Raw genomic sequence first — 19242 nt, forward strand, 5'->3', positions numbered from 1 at the left:
ACACAGAGAGGACACTCCCGCATATGTGTAAATATTTAAAAACTTACGGCTGTCGGCAAAGAATAAAGGGAATTACTTGTGTGTGCCAGTATCTGGCTTACGTTTAGCCAGCGGTTCTGCAGTATATGTGGCATCCTGACACTTGGCGATGCCCCGTTGCAGACATAATCCTCCGGCCATATATCGCTATCTGTGGCGCATGTGGCTCCTGTTTCCGTTTCCGTTTCATAGCCATAATCGCCATAGCCAGTGTCGTCGCATCGCGTTTGGCGCTTTAGGTGCTTTGTGCACTCGCAGGTGTTCGCGGCAGTTTTCGCCATGTGTCATGCCAAATCAGCAGCTGCAGCTGGCCAGGATTATGGCTTCAGGTGCGGAGTAGCCGATCGAACGAAGGGCGGTGGCGGTGCAATTAATTAATCTGATTAGAGCCTTTTGGGCGGCAAAGAAATCCCGCTCACTTTTGCTAATTTCATTAATGGCTTGCTCGCCGCACACAGCCGCGTGCCATTTTGCGTACAAGTGGCGCATTTAATTAGGCTAATAAAGTAATTCAGCCAGCGAGTGTAAATGAAACAAGCGGCGCGCAAAGAGAACGCAGATCCTGCCGGAGTTTCTCGCGCGAACTGCTAATAAAACAGTCATAATGAGTTAGCAGTAGTTGGGCGGCGCAGGAGGCGCTGAAGTGGGTGGCCAGCTCTTCACCCACATATGTATATCTATATATAACATATATCCTGGTTGCTCCTTCGTGCCAGTCTCAATAAAATTAAATTATTCCCGTTTATTTGTGTGTATGTGCGCGCTTTGGCTGAGTTTGTTGCAAGTGATAAACTGATTAGCACTATGCCTGCCGCCTCTACAGGCAACAGGACCACGAACCACGGATTCCGGACCATGGTCACTTGGACACCAGACCACGGACCCCGCATTCCAGACTCCGGACCCCGCACCTTGGTCGCTGGACCTTGCAACAAAATGGTTACCCCAACGCGGGCTAACGTGGCCGGTAAAATCCGGATATAATTAATTTCATAAATCATGCTCACTGCATGCGTATATTTATGGGTATAAATCATGTAATTAACTGGAGCAGCATAGTCCCGACCCGGGTCAACATATGGCCAATGGCCAATGGTCGATGGCTGGGCGAGTCGGGAGCCGTGGAGGCCATGATAAACAAGATATTAACGACTTAATTTACTGCAGCCCGTGTGCCGCGGCAAGTGTCTGCATGGCCATAAAGTGCAGGCACGCAACACAAATATAAATGGTTGAATAAATATGTATGTCTATATGGAACGTAAGTGATGAGAGCTAACGCAAAGTGGTGCACCCTTTGGATTGCCAGGATTGCAGGATAATGTTCATAATTCTCCGAGTGGCTTAATTATAATTATAGTTGTTTGCAAAACGCAATGCTGGCAGCACTAAAAAATTCACAGGGGAGTAATAAATATTAGTACGATTTGTAATTTATCAATCATAATTAGAAATACATTTTGTTTTATGTTTATATAATATTTTTTATTAGTACACATTTTAAAAAACCCATAGACCCCAATCAATTGAATGTAGCGCATTTAACTCCGCGTCTCTTGTGTGAAATTAAAACGCTTAACGGTCGTGCAAATTTCCCCCTTCTGGTAACCCTTTTGCTCGACTACTGTGTACGATAACCGCCAATTTTTCAATAAACTGCAATAAATGTTTATCCATTTATATGCTTGATGCAATTCTTCTTTATGTTGCTACTGTTGCCGTTTGTTTTTAAAAGCAAAGGTTGCAAAAAAAAAAATGCACCCATATTAATGGCCGTTCTGCACTGCTGGGTAACCACGAACTACCAGCCTCCCTCCCGCACCCACAAAGTACTGCGAGTCCTTTTGAAGTTAAATTGGCTGATTTAAGTAAAATATTTTATTCACTTTTGGCCTATTATGGCAGTTAAAAAGGGGGTTAAGGGTTAAACAATGGTTTTTAATATTATTTGGTCCATTTTCGTATGTTGCGTGCCACATTTGCTTCACAATATTATTAATAAATGTTACTAACTAAGCGAACATTTCAACGGAGCTGTCCTTTTTGTTCAGCTGTTGCAACAAGGAATAGGCCTTGCACTTTTGTATGGTGGCTCTAAAGCAGTGTCCATAAAAGGCCGTTTCTTTGAATTCTGCAAGCATATATGATGTATGTAACCCATACTGATTACTCACTGTACTATCTAACTTACTGTACACGTCCGGTAGCTTGCAGTTGATCATTTCCATTTCGCAAGTGCTCTTGAAACTGGTGTAGCATCTATTATTATAGCCACATACCGCACGCTCGACCCAAGCAGCGCAGGTGGTACAGTTTCCCTCGCCCTGCGTTGAACTCAGATACGATACTTAAAGCTGGGTTTGAAGTCGCTGTCAGATACTCAATATGCCACAAACTTACCCAGAAGAAGCAGCCAAAGAACCTTCATGGTCGACTGGGCGAAGGAAATGATCTTGCCCCACACAGTCGTGACTTGTGGAAATGATTGGGTGTGGCGAATGGATTTCAGGGAATTTGCATAATCACCGCATGACTCGAGCCGTGGCGAGGCCTTTTACTTTATTACAAATGAAATTAGAAGGAAATTATAATTGCTGTAGTGTATGCAGCAAGGCAGGAGCCCAGGAACCCAGAAAGCAAACTCCCTGGATGTTGCATGTTCCTGCCGCCAGCAAGGAAATGAAAACGCCCCCATGTGTGAGCCAAAAAGCCAACGACCTGGGCAGGGCAGGCACAAACTGCAGAGCGGGGAAAAAAATAAACACACCGGAGTCGGAGGAGTCCTGCCGCAGAGCAACTATAAAAAGGACACCCTGCAACCGTGTGTACCGGAGTCTCTATTGGTGTCAGCCAGCAGCTTACAAAGTCAGACGCATGTGTGTGTGTGTGCTGTACGAAGGACGCTCCCAGCTTTTAAGTATAATTTTCCAAATACACAGGCCGAGCACTGGAGTCCAGGTGGCAACTGCTAGACAAAAACGATGTGCACGCCCCCACAAAAAACACACACACAGTCAAAAGCGTACAGGAGCACAAGGAGCAGAAGGAACAGCCAGCTAAACGAGTAGGTGGAGAAAATTTAATATGATTATGTTGAAGTAAATTGCTTGAAACAAATGTTGCATGGGCAACATCCGCCCAGCGATCTCCACCTGTGCAACATATATACATACACCCGTGCATGTGCATATGTATGTGTATGTACACACACCCATCTATTTGGCAGCCAGACTTTGATTCACTCCGTTGGCAGACCTTTAAAAAGCAATTAAGGACAATACGATTTGGCCCTCAAAGGCTACAAGCTGTCAACGAGTTGAGAATGATGGTGGGTAAGTGCTCCCCTTATTGTGTGGCCAATAAAATACTTTATGGGCCTCTGTGATTTGTAAACAATATAAATGAAATATATTAGAGCTAGCAACAAAGATAGGATGGTATTTGTATTTTTTACATTTTGATTAATAGGCGCAAGAAGTTTAACGAGCGAAAATCATTAGACCAATTAATGCCGCCTCATTAGCGAGCTATCAAATAATGATATGCCATTATGGCTGTCATCCCGTTGGTTGGTCATCCGAATGTGTAACTCTAATACTAATTATAATTATCAAATGATGTGCACACGGATCCACAGAAAAAGCTGTGGCAGTGAGAACATTGTTGCCAATGTCTGCGATGTGGCATGCCGCCGTTGGCAAATCAATTGACATGCCGCGATGCCAACCGTCAACAGCCCTCAGTCCATGATAATTAAATTGCACATTGCATTTTAATGCAATTCAATTAAAATATAAAATATTTTTCAATTGGTTCACTGAAGCGGTTAGCCGTCGTTCGACTCCGAGCCACGTAATTAAATTAATCAACGATGCTTTCACTCATTGCTGCCAACGTCTATCTGCTACCAACATGTGAAACAATTCAGTAATACGTATATATTTCACATGAAAAATAAATAGCAAAAAAAAAAAGGGTTCAAAAAATTCAAAAAATTTGTTATGTTATGTATTCAACTTATTTGGGGTCTCCGGAAAAACTTCGAAACTTCCCCAATTATTACAAACTCATTGACTTTGGCTTAGTTGATTGACTCTTCCCTTTCCCAATCAATTGCTTTTCCAGAAGTCATTGGATTTTTTTACCGGTCAACCGCAATTGCAATTGAACGTTCAAACCCGAAACCAAACAGAAATTTCTGATGCTGTCTGCGGCTTTGCCTAATCGAAATTAGCTTTGGCCTCAAATAGGCGGTGGCAATTAGCCATCGCCGCTTTCTGGCGGCTTGTGGTTGGAGTTGGGGATGCGGATGCGGAGGTGGGTGCCTGATGATGTCACATTCAATTGAGAGCAAGGACCGACATCCATTAGCCCACTGTCACGTTGGAGCCCTTTTTTTCGGTGGACAAATGCTGCACAAAGGCGAAACAAAATAATTTAAAGCCTGGGTGGAGCAGCCAACGCACAGAGCACAGCAAAAAAAAAAATTATCTTCGCACTAAAGCCAGTTACAGGCTGCCGCAGTGGCAAATGATTGACACAAGGCTGACAGGCATTGCAGCTCCTGACATGAACAGGATCAACGGGGAAAGTCGGGCAACTCGTAGCCAGGATAGACCCTGCCAGACTCGCGCTGATGTTTTGTAATCTGCTTAAATGTAAAGTTAACAATTTCGCCCATTTGGTCAATTTGGTCAAGGCAAAACAAAATGCAAAACATTCACAGCCAGCAGTAGTGGGAAACTTTTTGAGAAATGAATGCATGCATGGGATCCTGTTTTTGTAAAAGCTCTGGGGCTCAAATGCACTCGCATCGAGGGTCGAGAGTGCTCGTCATTTTAGGCTGCTGGTGTAGTGCCACTTTGGCCAGACCCTGGGGCTTCAGGTCAATGGTTTGGCCAAAGCGCTAGACAAACGGACAAAGGGCCACATGAGTGCCATCTTCCACGTGGCGTATGAGTAATATCTGCTCAGCAGGTGAATGAGGCACGGCACGTTGGGGCACCAAGACGTTGCGGCCTGTTAATTTGATTTCTTGTCAAAGCAAACGACAGGTGCCAACCAACAGCAGACGGTATCCAAGGACGCACTTTTGACTTTCTCTGGTTTGCCGTTGACGTGACAATTTCACACGCAACGCACACGGTCGCGTTTGCTCAGCATAAATAAACAATGGCTGACAGGATACACGAGCAGGTCCTTCCTGTGCTGACTTCTCGCCGCATCGAAGCGTTAAATGGTTAACTCAAGTCATTTAGAACTCATTTGAGAAGGCATTCACATAGGGTATATAAGGTCTTTAGCAAGACGGTTTTAGTGCACATCAAGTCCCTCAAAAAGTGCACTCCCAAGTGCAGTGGTTAATTATGCAAACTGCAGCATTAAATACATAATTAAATAGCTCGGCCATTGCATTTGCATACTGAGACCACCAGAAAAAAAACCCACCCAACTTCACCCCCCGCCACTAACCACTGGCCAATGGCAGCTTAAGTCTTCCGCTTACAAAACCGCGCTGTGCTTCATGAATTCCATACAAAATGACAGGCGGTTGAGCTGTGGAGCTACATAGTACAGAAAAGCTTCATAAAAATGGCCAAAGCGCATTAAAATCGTGAGCGCATAAAAAGAATATTTTAAGCCAACAAAAATGGCCGCTAAAATGGCGGGAGAGAGAGTCGGAGAGACTTTGTCGGAAAGAATGGGCGCTTAAGCTAAAACGCTCCACCAAAATGGCCGGCAGAAAAGCGAATGATAAGCGCCGTTTTTTATGGAGCCCAGAAGAGCGGGCGATGCATGCATAACGCTGCAAAATGGTGACACATTTCAATTGGGGCTAGAATGGAAAAAGTTATAGTAGACTTATAAATGCTCTACTTTTATGTAATTAATATATACAAAATGCTACTGGATGTCAATATGATGTTTGTTCTCTTAGTTCAGTTAAGAATGATATTTCAGTGATAGTTTTTTATAATAAATATTAAAAAGCTACCTCTGACAAATGGTAATAATGCAAAGATACCTTGCAATACCCTGTAAATTCACAAAATCTTGAACAACTTTGGCTACCTTGGAGCACCTGGCTCGTTCTCTTTTAGGGCATAAATCGCTTGGTCTAGTGCGGGGATAAAAATCAACACCAAAGAGCTGCACTTTTTAGCCTTGCCGCCATGAAAGGCGTCCCACACATATACACACGCAATTGGATGGCTGTGAAATTGACAATATTTCACTGCTAAAAGCCGAATTTAGTTGCAGTTTGGCATCCGTTTTGGCCCATTGAACTTTGCCGTTGATTGCGGCAGCCCCATAAAAAAAAGAAGAGGGCTCAGAAAAGCAAGGAGAAAAAAAATGGGAAACACATAGCCCGCCGCAAGGGGTTGCCAATTCAGCTGGGCTCTTTAAAACTGGCTAAAAGCACTCGCAGGCAGTCGGGCCGACAGGTCTCAACTGGGCCTTTAAGATGGCAAAAAATAAAGCGCAGCCAGGCGTGTAAAATGTTATCGCAACATCAAATTTCATACATCATAAAACATATTGGCTTAGAAAGTAACAATTTTGATTGCGGTAAGACGGAACACAGCAATGGGATCCTTTTGGGGCAAGCAGGCGTGGCATGCAATGAGGCGAGATGCTGAGACAGGGTTCCCAGGACCCTAAGCGGCTTTTGGGCTGCCTGCGTGCCTGCTCCTTTCTCGTCCTTGTCGCTTGTCTCCTTATCGCCATCAAAGGATCTGTAGCAGGCTTCACGGCGCCTTTAAGTGGGCCATTCCGGCGCAATTTTGGGTCATGACGACAACGCCACGAGCTCCGTGAGCTCATATGTGGTAGTTTTCAGGGTCTGGATTCAGACGCTCAGACAACGAAATGACTTTATAACTAGCTGCCAGCCATAAAGCTCCGCCCACTATGTTCTTCGATTCCAAAACTGCTGCTGCTGCCGCTGCTGCTAATCATTGATTCGGTCTCCGGCTCGCTGGCAAACTTTTCACTTTCCAAACTTTGGCTGAAAGTCAGGAGCGAAAAGGGCTCGAACAACTTTCGCTTACGGAAACAGGATGCGATCGTCTTCGGTGAGTTGGGCACTTTATTTCTCCACTGACGTTGGCCAAAAGTTAAGGGGGCAACAGATGCCGCTCCATTCCGAGACTCTCAGGTATAAATCAGCAGGGAAAATCAAGTGTGCGGGCCATGTATGCAATTAATTTTGGCCCAGTGCGTGGTAGCTGGTAACCTGGAAACTGCAGCCGGCGGAAATGGTTCGAAAGTTCAGTTCGCAGTGACAACAATCGGGTCGACAACCTGCCAGGCAAAAGACGGTATGGGGCATGTAGGCGAGTATCCTTGTCTGCCCGCATTGTTGTCAACCTTTTTGTCGTTATCCTTTTGTCTGGCTGCAAACGTGTCCAAGTGTGGCACAACTACAGACACACATGCGTTGGCACAGAAACACGCGATTCAACTTCTGCTTAGACACATTCACTTTTACGTCAGTCAAATTGCTTGTGTGTCGCTGGTTATCCACATACAATTGTGGTCAACAGTGTGTTGCAAGAGATGACAGAATAAAAATCATTTGATTTAATTTATGGAATTAATTTGGAGCACATTTAGTATTTACCAATCACATAACTGCTCAGTGTGGTCAAAACGGAGAGTTGACAGCCATAAAAGTATTATTAATTCATACATTCCCATTAAACTTGCTCAATGAATGATTAATAATCTGTCTGTTAATTGCGTATCCTAACTGTAATCACTGGATGATACCATACATATTTCATAAAATTATTGAGCAATAGGCCATGTTTAAAATAACACGGGCAAGATTAATGAATTAATAATGCATTTGATTATTTATTTAGTTTGATTAAAAAGGAATGCATTTAATTGTTAAGAATGTGTAAAGCTTTGAATAAATTTATATTAAGGCAGGTATTTCTTTTAAGAAAAGCCGATCCTCTGTGCTAAAAAGTTGACCTCAACTATTCACAATATATGATGTTCTCTGCTCGGCTCAGCTGGTTGTTCATTTGAATATTTCATCTGGCTTTGACGCTGCACTTACTTTCGTTGCTCGTTCCGGGTGCACTTTAAGCAAGCTCCTTGCATCTTGCTCCTTGCCAGTGTTTATGTCGCCGGAAGTTAAGTTTTCACATGCGGTTAACGTCGCCTGGAGAGGCGGCATCCCGCACCGAGCCGTCCTCCTTTTTTGACCCATTTGTGGGGCCAGGAAAGACAGCAGACAGAAGACAGAAGACAGTATCCATAAGACAGAGCAAACTCCGGGGCTGACTGGCGTTCTGCAACTGAATCTGAATCTGCCATCCAGTTCTGTTTCAGTTTCAGGCAGTTTTAGCCATGCATCTGAGGCCTGTCGGCTGCATGAATGTGAATGCAAATGCGGGACACACACACACACGCGCTCGTTCACCTAGCTTATATATTGTGTAAATATGAAAAGTACTTAGTGCAACAATGCCGGATTATAGTTAAATTTATTAGCTAGTGTGTGCAGCTGGCAAATGGGTTGATGCACCACTTTTGCCCATCCTTTCGGGCCATAACTCACTCCAGTTTAGAGCGTTTGTGGCGTTTTGGTGGAAACTGCAGCAGTAGCAGCAGCGGTAGCTGACTACATTTTCTTGACTGACTTTGCTGCTAATTAGTTTTGCAACTTGTGCGCTCGGGCGGATGCAGCTCGTCCTGCGTTCTTTGCTTTTGGCTCAGCCATGTGATAAGTGATAAGAGCTTTAGCCAAATTTAATTTGCAATGCAGCCACAAAATGTTGTTTATCCAAGCAATGCATATCAGCTTTTGTGGCAGTTGCAGTCGCTTGTTTATTTGATGGCCAAACAAAATCTCGGCAGCCCCAAACCGAAAACGAACCCAGCCATCGAGCTGTAATTAATGGTAGGGAAACAGAGATGTTTCCTGCTAATTGACATGTGGGGGCGAACGAACCGAAATCCAAAAGATATTTCAAGACACGTGGTGTGCTGTGGTGTGGTGTGCGCCCAGGAAATGAAGAGATAACATTAATCCAAGCTGAATACCTTTACGGACTGCATTAGTGATAAAATATAATTGGAAAATCCACTTCACATGCAGCACTCAGTGATTATGCTTCAAGTGCCCGGGTTTCTGGCAATGATCAAATCAAATGCATGGCTGAAGCTTATCCGACTTAAAGACTCACCCACTTTAAGCAGCCAAAGATACATTTGTAAACGTTTTCAGTTTTTCCGCTCGCTGCGCTCCATTTGTATCTTTTATTCTGCCAACTGTCAGCAGCAGAATCAGAATTTCTGTGTCACTAAGCACTGAATCCTCCCTCAGTGTAATTGTCGAGCAATTGTATTGGATGCTGATAAACAGGGTATATATACGATATTATCTACTCTGAGGACTTTATCTTGTCATACAAATATATGGTTCCAATTTAATTTTACTGCATTTATATTTGCAACTAACCCATATCTAAATATTGATATTCTACATCTTATATTTTGTATTTCTCATATAAAAAGTGTAGCAAAAATTCGCTGATACCAAAACTTTTTCCTGGCAGTTTCGTTTCACTTTGATTTTTGTTGCGATTTATTGTGTGACAAAACCAAGTTTTATCCCTGACATTTTTTCCTTACATCGACCATTTTTTTGTTATTGTTGCGATTATTATGATTCCTCAGTTGACTGCCGGTCCGTTTTTTAATAAATCATTTCCGCTGCTTGAGCTGGGGAATATTATTTCCGCTTCCGCTCGACATCGTCCGTTGTGCCCCGTTCCGTTCCGTTCGGGCCAGAATTTTGCATGGCTGCCTTTATCCAACAGTTTTCAGTTTTCAGTTCCCAGCTTTCCCGACTCGGCCACAGCCGGGAAACGAAGAAAGCAGTTGTGAAAGCCAAGCGGAGAGAAACCAAACGGTTTGGAATCATTGAAATAATTGGCAAATCGATTGAAGCTCCACCGACAAAAGGATAGCGCCATGGGGCCATTAGGAGATTAAAAACTACCCAAAGCTAGCAATTAACCAAATGGAGAAGAGGAAATAGCCGAAGTCATCCAGATGCCATACTCATCCCCGATCTATCGGTATCTGGTACTTATATCTGCAGTATCTGTAGCATCTTCCATCCTTGGGAAATAAACAACTCGGGCGGAGCTCAGCATGCGGTGGTAAATGGCAGTAAAGCAATAACTGTAACCATTTATTTTTTGGCAACTACCCTCACACACACACACACTCCTGCACAGTGGGTGTCCTGCACTAATGTCACCACAAAATAAAAAAAACCCGAAAAACGCAATGCGATCTGACCTCAATGAGCGCTGGGATTTGTTCTCCGCTGGCCACAAAAAAGAGATACGGAAACTGAAAGGATATAAATAGTTCAAGTGGGTTGCCGTCTGCTGGAAATTTAATTCGTTTGTTTGGCAACAATTTCTGAGAAATTCCACCGAAGAATTGGAGCGCCAGCGCGCACTCGAGACAATGGGAAAAAGGGCACGAAAACTCCGAAAAGACAATCGACAGATGGGCGGGCCCGGCCAACTTTGCTCCGTTTCTGCCAATTTCGAGGGCTGAAATGTAAGCGTTAAATGCATTAAACTTGCACAGGACGACTCGAAGGAGTACGGGATGTGCCAGCTAGAACAGGTAAGCGGAAACGGAAACTGCTAAATAAGCTTACTGGGCTACAAATGGCGCAGCAACATCTCCAGACTGTCAGTTGGCAGGTGCAAAAGTGGAGACTCGCTAACTTTAACCACCCATAACCACACCATCCATGCTCCACTCGCAGTTTGATTGTTTAAATATTTCATGAGATTTTATGGCAAGCACATGCTCACCCCTTTTTTTCAGCCCTCGCCCTACCACGCCCCTTCATACACATTATATTGATTCGAGACTCGCGTGCTGCACCCTCTGGAAATGAAATCAACAGCCTCCACTTGAGTACCCCCAACCGAGGCACAGATCGCACATAAATACCTACCATACCAAACTGACGAGATGGAGGGCAAAAATGCATTTAAAAATTAACAACCCATCATAAAACCGGGCCAACAACTCGGAACAAGTCCTGGCCATAAAACAGTCTCGGCCCTTACTGACCAACCAGATCGAGTGCTTACCTCCACGCCACTTGAATAAAATATTAATTTATTTATTTCACTTCTTGCTCTTCACGAATCTCGTAAAATGCGTGAGGCCGCGCATAAATTTGAATTTTACGCTTTTATTGGCAAAAATTCTGGGACAGAAGATGTAAAATGTATAAAATATTTAACAATTTTTAATATAATGGAATAGAAACAAGAAGAAATCGAATAAAATATGAATACAATAATAAACTAAACTAAATGGTTTAATATGTGATTTTAAGAGATTTATTAGAATTTAAAAATTTTCTGAATATTATGTGTATTAACTTTTCCAGCACCCTAACAAGAATACTCGTTAAATAAATAAACTTCTCAAATGGGCAAGGATTAACTGGGATTTTATACAGCGAGTGGCTTGATCTTTGCTTGCCTGATCTCCCGATGAAAGTTGGGCCATCAATTCCAGTTGCCACCTTGCCCCAAAGGCCACCCGCCACCGAACATGAACCAATTAAACGATTAACTCAAGTGCAGTTTCAATGGCAGCAACTTAATTTACCGCAAACAACCGCAGCAGTTGCAGTTGCAGCAGGAGCAGCAGCAGCACAAACAAACAACTCAGCAGGATTCGCAGCAAAGGACGCGGGAGTATCCCTGGCAACTGTCCGAAAGTTGTCGAAAAGTTTTCAAGTGAAATAGCAGCAGTTGCAGCAGTGGCAGCATCGGCGAGTGCGCCATTTCCTGTGTCCTGTGCACTTTCGAACTCGACTTGGCCGGCTAAAAGCCAACTAAGAAACCCGGTCACGTTATGCACATTTCGCTGCACTCGGCCAGGATAACTGGTGGGTGTTGCGGCAGGAGTGTAGAAGCAGTGGATGGAGTGAAGAAAACAATAAGCGGACGGGGCAAAAGGGACCTCGCTCACGTACAAAGGCCAAAAAACGCATTTCATGCACACGGGGAGCGGGAATGAGTGCAACAACATCGCCCCGATGAAGACGCGGCTAAAATCAACGGCCAGCATGGCCAGAAATATTGGTGGCAACAGTTTCGCCAACGTAAATTACCTGGAAAATACGTGACTTTACCGCGGAACGTGCGAGGTCGTCGACGTGCGGGGGAAAATAAAGAAGGCAGCGAAATGGAAAGGAAAGGCTGAAAAGTGCAAACAACAAGCGGCGAAAAAGGACATCGGAAAAGCAACTGCAAACATCCTGCCTTCACCAGGATCACCTTTTCCGAGGCCCCGTTGTTGCACGTGATGGCAACGCGTCCAGTGCACTTAATTCAATTTGAGCCGCCGCACCGCTGATAAGCCGCCAGCAACCCACCACCACCACGTGCCCCACCGAAAAAATATAAATACATAAATTCGGAATGAATATGCCGTAATGCGTTGCGCTCCCTTAAATCAATTAGAGCCTTCATAAACGTCAAAAATAATCCACTCGATCCACTCGCATCTGTGGGCCTCCAAGTTCCGTCTGCTCTGTATTGTTCTACTCCATCTAGCCAGCTGTAATGACTCTTGAACTTGACATTTTCCTTTCGGGAAATCCCCCATCAACGTTGCGCTGTCACTTATATTTTTAATCTCCTCCAGCAGCAGGAGCAGCAGCAGAAGGCGACACACTGGGAAAAGCCCGAGAAAATTCATATAATTGAGGGAGTGTGTAGTATCAACGAAGTTTCCCTATTTTTTTTCGTTTTTGTAAGAGCGATTAACGCGAATGCGCAATTGAAATTAATTGTCAGTCAAAGTGGAAGTTGTTGTCTGGCGTTGCAAGACTGCTCCCCATTCGACGAAGACTCCACCACGCACGTGTTTAAAACGGATTTTTATTTTTAACTTTAGTCCAAAAAGGAGCCACGCTCTGTTCTCCGCTGCGTGTTGCGCACACATGTGGCGCAAATTATGTCAACGTGGATTTGTGGAGTCAAATCCGCTTCTGGGTATCTCCAGATCACGCGCTCACAATGGCTAGTGCCCCATGCGCCCCATTCCGGGCCAGAATGTGTTTATTTTCAGTCCGGAGGCGGCAAGGCAGGCAACTCTTCCCAACGCAATTTGAATTAATAAATTTACGTATAAATTACAATTCCTTTAGATGTCTGTCTACAATGTTTATGCTATGCAACGCGATCTTTGCCACCGGCGGAAGCTTCAATTAGGCATCGGAAAATACCTTAATCACTTGGAGTGTGAAAGCCACGCGACAGGATGTTTATGCCTATGCGTTGCAACCTAAACCAGTTCGAAATATTTGATTTCGATAGCAGAAACCAGAAATGCGATAAGCCCTGCCGCCTAGCTAATAATAATAACTAGTTGCAATGATATCACGTCCACTTGCAACCAGTTGCAGGCAGATCTCCAGGAACTGGAACCATCGGCAGCGCGCTTCATTTATCCCATAATTTGCATCTGCTGGTGCAAAACTATTTTTACATTTGCGAAAGTATCTCTGGTGGGGGAATGCGGCATCTGGAATCTGCTCAAGCGGCTCAGAGATGCGCCAACTTCCGGCCAAGCTGCATTTGCAAATTAAGAGTGCAACTGCAACTGCAACTGCAAACTGCTAATGCAACATTCACATATGTTGCGCATGTGCCGCTGCAGCAAATGCATCGCTGCCACTTGAGACTCGGAAATGCGGCTCATATGCATATTTCAACGCCTCCTCGAGGAAAACAAAAACCAACGGTAGCCGACGAACCGAACGAAACTCACACAAAATCATATCAAATATCGAAGGAAGCTGACAGCCATGGGATAAACAAAAAACAAAATAGACAAAATATGAAATAACAATAACGCCGAAATGGGAAAACGGAAAGGGAAAGGGGAAGGGAAAGGGGAAGGGCAGGCCCAAAGTGGGCGGGGGTGGGGCTGAAAATGAAACAAAGCGAGTTCAAAGCAAAGTATACAATGCGGATACAAGTGGAAACTAAATATTCACTGGCAAAATTTAATTTGTGCATTTTTAGGATAGTAGCAGATAGATAGATACAATATTAATAATTTAAATATTAGTATTAGTATTAGTATTTAAATATGATTCTAAAAGATAGCTAAATGCCACGCATATATGTATCTATAAGATATCTATAAGATATGCATATATAAGATACCCGCTTTCTCGCAGTGTTTTTTCCCTTATGGGTTTGCTCCAAGCCTTTGTTTGTTCCTCTCGGCATGTGCATGAGTGTTTGTCCAAAACTTGGTAACTTCTCCGTCTTGCCATTTGCATTTCCCACGTTGTCAGAGGAAAGGGAGCGATGGGGGAAAAACTCGGGCGCAGTACTGAGGAAAAGCCAAAGTCAACGTCAAAGTTGAACGTGTCAGATACAATTTCATTGCCGGAGCTGAAACTTTTGTTTCTGCCGGGTTATGTCTTTGCGTTTTATTATTTCGGCTTTTGGGCCAAAGAAGCTGCCAGCTGTTAATTGGAATTCGGACTGCCCTTGTTTTGGGTGCCCGCTTGCGATGAAATTTATACAATCTTTCTATTTGGCAGCGCTCAGATCGGGCAGCTCGGGAAACAGAAAGATAAATATACAAAATTAACACGTACTCAGGTGAAAATGAGCAGGTAGTTACCCATGCGAGATAGCAAGTGTGTGTTCTTGTGTGTGAAAGGACGTCTCACTCACGCACACACAAGACCACCACTCGTTGAGCAAATAACCCTAATAAATAAGCCAAGTTAGACCGAATCGAGGGGCAAGAGGAGGGGGAGCCGGGTTCCAAGCCAAGATGTTCATGAAAAAAGTTAATTAAGGTGTTTGCCCCGCAACAACAACAAGGCCGGGCATTATATGCTAGATATTTATCTCCCGGCTGGGGAAAATGGATCTGGTTGCATGCCGCAGAGTGTTTGCTTTTGAAATGTTTGTCATTATCGTCGTTAACTTTTTGATGAGTCGAACGTGTGTGATAAAAGTGTCACACGGATTGAAAAGAGCGACGAGCGAAAGGAAAAGAAACAGAAAAACTAATAACGCAGACGGGCCAGAATGAGTGTGTACGTGTGTGTGAATGTGTGTAGGGATATGTATATAGAATGTATCTTTCGGATACCAATTGCCATTAGTTTATTGAGAATCCGAAATTTATGGCTCTGCGTGTCGTGGCCAACCACGCACAAATGGTCACAAATCTGGACCTGAAACACATGTGGGCCTGCCTTTCGTTCCTCCAGCATCTGTGGCACGTACAAATTTCATTTGTTGCACTATTTATGTGCGTCCCCACTGATGAAAATGAAATCAAATTAAATTTTCGGCACAATTCAAAGTGAAATTTTGCAGCTACCATCAAACAAGGCAAATGAGGAATAAATCTCCTGTGCGCTGGGTTTTCCCATGTGGGCACATTGAATGGGAAATTGCTGGAATTTCCTCTCGGTCAGAATTACATGCGCATATTTCGGTAATATCTAAGATATTTACAGCAAATCCTAGGTATTTCAAATGAAAAACACGGGCAGTGTGGCAAATGTGTATATTAATGCAACTGTGCGGCGAGATGTAGTCATAATGTTGCGTATTAAGCTTATCCATATTTTCGTTGCTTTGTTGAAGGAAAATATTTTTAATCCTTGAAAATTCTGGTGGTAACTCAGTAATAAGCATTACATTTTTTTATAATATTTCAACAATTTTAATTAAATTCCATAGACTTCAGATAATTACCTATTGGGAAATGGAATCAAAACAAGATGACTATGAAAATTGTACATGAATTCAAAGATTATTCATAAGCATGTCCTTATTTTCCGAACGCCGTGCATAATTACAGAAAACACAGTTGCAGAGGGATACGATTTCCATTTGCATTTCCCATTGCCCGTCCCTGTCGCACTTCACACGCTGCTCCCCCGGGAGCTATGTCCCATCCTTGTTCCGCATTAGCAGAACGCACTTCCACTTCATTTGAGTCGCAAGCGGCAGAGCGAGAGGGGAGATGTTATGGAAGTGTGCTTTTAATTGGCACACAACAACAACAACAACAATCAGTCTGCTACGTGCTGGCAATTACATTTTACATTTTACTCAGAGAGGGACTAATCAACTAATAAATCCACAATCACTGTTATTACGTATGCTGCCTGAGAGATGCTTAGACTTTGAAGTTAACCGGTTAAACTTGGCTAACAAGAACTGAGAACTACTGGCCAACAACAACTGCCGGCTTTTCCCCCAAAAATGAAAACAAAACAGTAGAAGGCTCTCTTCTCTCTTCCTCTACCACTTTCTCTTATACTCTTATACGAAGTACCTGTATTTCAACTGTATTCCTCTCTCGCATGACTTTTATCGCATGCGATTTTTTTATAGTGCAACGACCACAGACACGAAGATAATTCGTGTGTCTCTCTCTTTTTCTCCCTCGCATCTGTACCTACGAACGGTATTTGTGGGGTAGAAGGAACTGCTCGACTAAATATGTCGTTTGTCACACATAAGTCAAGGAGAGAATTTTATTTTTTAGAAAAATCCTAGTCAACTTACATTAAATCCAACAGAATTCCCGATTTCTCATATTATCACATTATGCTTTTGCTACAGAAACTGTTTTATTTTAAATAACAACTCTTATCGGTACGTCAAAAATATCCAAATGTTTCGAGACTAGCATTTTTTCCTCATGTTTATTTATATTAAGCTGATAATGTATAAAACCAAACAGCTGTATACAAATAACTCCTGATGTTGTTTAATGTTAAAAAAAAGTAACAAAATATTATGTTATTAATAGGAAAATATTTCGATCTTACTTTCTTAAATTACCATTAAATAATTTAAAATGTATTAACGAACCGGAGTTTAAGAAAGTGACAAAATTAATATAATTTAAGATATAAAACATAAATATTGTGATTACATATTTAAGTAATTAATGTTTTCTATATTGAGCAAAGGGTATCTTCTCTCCGACTCAGTCACTCTCTCGTCTTTCCCTCCACACAAAGCGCACTACCAGCTCTTCAGCTCTCAGTTCTTCTTTCTTTTCGAGTCGAGTTCAGTTTGTTTCGAATCGCCGACGTGAACGCACGCTTGTCGCGCTTGTAGCAGTTGGATTTTTGATTTTCCCAGCCAGAGTCGCGGGTTCGTGTGTTGTGGGCCGCTTTTGTTTGTCTCGTTTTATGGCCAGCGATTTGGCAACCGATGCGAATAAGCCAAGTTAAGAGCAACGCAACGCAGTACAAAATCCATAAAAACAAGAAACACAAGGCGCAATTAAATGCAAATGTGTGAAAGTGTAGCAAGCATTTAACCAAAAAAAATAACGCGAAAAATCGCGGCTTCAAAGTGCGAACAAGCGCGAACAGAGAAGCTAAACAACAGTGCCAGTGCGTGTTTGTTTGTGGCAGCTTAAGAAAAGCCAAATAAATATTAATATTTGCACAAGAGATCGCAGCGGAGTAGCTAACCTCACATTTAATAAAACACGTATTAAAACGGTAAGTATTTACGTCTCCTTGTTCAGTTATTACACTTTGAACCGTGCCATCTCGCTCTGTCTCGTTATCTCCCATTCGATTTCGCTTTGTGCTAAGCTTCGCTTGGCGCGCTCTAAGCTCGGCTATCTCTGTCCCACTCGCTGATCAGTCCAATTCGCCTATAATTGCACAGAAAACAAAATGTACCTAATTGATGGCTCATCGGGCAATTGGTTGACATTTTGTGTACATTTTGACTGCAGAAAGATAAAATCAATTTAAAGTACATATAATAAGCTGAAAAATATTTGTAAACATCTTTGAATTTGTTTATCAATAACTTTAAACTACTAGTACTCAGCGTAAACCGTATTTTTTTCCTGTGCAAATTGTAAATAACAGTTACAGCAGTTGTTACCGTTGCACAATTTTCCCCAGTGCTTGTGTGTGTCACACTCTTGTTGTCCACAATTTCCGTGGTTTTCCTCGGCACTTTCCAGGGAAATGTGCAAAATGCTGCAGTGCAGCAGCAAGTGCTCTTCGGCCTTGGGGTGTGCTTTGCGTTTTGGCCAACCCATGAACGAAAAAAAATGAAAAAAAGAAAACAAAGCCACACGCACTTGGCCCAAAGCTCACGAGCCAGCATATTAACACTCAAAATTTTGGCCAAAAACCAGTTTGGAATCGAAAAAAACAATCAGACACAACAAAAGTTTATTTACTACCAAAGAGAGCTTCGTTCAACAGGTTTTCATTGCGGGGACTTTTATTTGTATTTAAGGTGGGAATTCCAGGGTAATGCTGCAGTTCGGCTTTGTGCAATTAAACGAACGTGATTTAGCCAACTATTTATAGAACCCTTCGATGGAGAGTAAACAAAATTTCCTGTTATCTGGATATTCCATGCAGCAGAAGGGCTGGTGGTTTTTAGTTGGTTTTGATAGTGGGAAATATACTGATTGCCATTGTTGTATTAAATTACGCAAATTTATACAAAACTCATCGGTTGAGTGTGCTGAACAAAGGGAAATGAAATTCAAGATTCGGGATAAGTTCCAATGATATATGTTTGAGGTATCATTGATTTGGCATGGACTACCCGGACCGAAGATTGAATAACATACAGTCATTACGTTTCATTCAAAAGTACTTCTTCTAACAAACCCGAAATTTCCGAAATCACTTAAAGTTAGGATTTACCAACCTGAGCGTCAAAAGCTGATAAGTTGTTGATTAGAAACAGCAAAACAAAATATGAAAAGAAGCAAGTGATAAGAATCGTCTCATTCGTACCAATTATGGTAAAAATTCTACTATTAAAATCAAAAATCCCGCCTGACCCTATGATAAACTTGCACTAATGTTTTAAATTCATTCATGATTCTTCTTGATTTTCCCATCTCCATAAATCTCTTCTTAGTTGACAGCCCTTGAGCACTTGCTACATACTAATATGAACAATTTTGAAAACCCCAAGATTATCAAAAGTTCAACGCTTATCGCTCAGAAGCAGCACATCCTGAATTCAAGAACAATGCTGTTTTAACAATAATTATACAATATATATCAATATTGATTGTATATTTTTTCCGATACTAAACATTCTGCCATTGAGCTCCTTTCGCCTGCGGCTTTTTCGAATA

At 42.7% G+C, this 19242-nt stretch overlaps 3 protein-coding genes across 3 annotated transcripts in view; 2 read left to right on the forward strand and 1 right to left on the reverse strand.

Moving 5' to 3' along the window:
* Positions 1–1951: 1951 nt before the first annotated feature.
* Positions 1952–2548, reverse strand: LOC6729778. Its single transcript, XM_016174631.3, has 3 exons — positions 2440–2548; positions 2231–2386; positions 1952–2170 (listed from the first exon to the last, which is right to left on the reverse strand). Exons 1-3 carry the CDS (start codon positions 2465–2467, stop codon positions 2052–2054), a joined length of 303 nt encoding a protein of 100 aa, XP_016036460.1. The 5' UTR covers positions 2468–2548; the 3' UTR covers positions 1952–2051.
* A 66-nt stretch (positions 2549–2614) lies between these two features.
* On the forward strand, positions 2615–3469 carry LOC27208301. The gene is given in 3 exon segments (XM_044923317.1): positions 2615–2920; positions 2922–3103; positions 3266–3469. Coding segments are annotated over 2 exon segments (456 nt in total). The 5' UTR covers positions 2615–2642; the 3' UTR covers positions 3100–3103; positions 3266–3469.
* A 13678-nt stretch (positions 3470–17147) lies between these two features.
* Positions 17148–19242, forward strand: part of LOC6729781 (protein toll) — a 43256-nt gene continuing 41161 nt past the window's right edge. The window contains exon 1 of the mRNA XM_016177625.3: positions 17148–17620. The gene's annotated coding sequence lies outside the window, so the exon portion shown is untranslated. The remainder of the gene's footprint in view (positions 17621–19242) is intronic.

The sequence above is a fragment of the Drosophila simulans genome, chromosome 3R (assembly GCF_016746395.2).
Source record: "Drosophila simulans strain w501 chromosome 3R, Prin_Dsim_3.1, whole genome shotgun sequence".
In the NCBI taxonomy this organism is placed as follows: domain Eukaryota; kingdom Metazoa; phylum Arthropoda; class Insecta; order Diptera; family Drosophilidae; genus Drosophila; species Drosophila simulans.

Bases quoted from the DNA above. Each gene is read 5' to 3' on its own strand.
- LOC6729778 (XM_016174631.3), bottom strand. From the start codon at position 2,467: ATGAAGGTTCTTTGGCTGCTTCTTCTGG. The intron at 2,387-2,439 runs GTAAGTTTGTGG...CCCAGCTTTAAG, and splicing joins TCTTTGGCTGCTTCTTCTGG to TATCGTATCTGAGTTCAACG. The intron at 2,171-2,230 runs GTAAGTTAGATA...ATATGCTTGCAG, and splicing joins CAAGCTACCGGACGTGTACA to AATTCAAAGAAACGGCCTTT.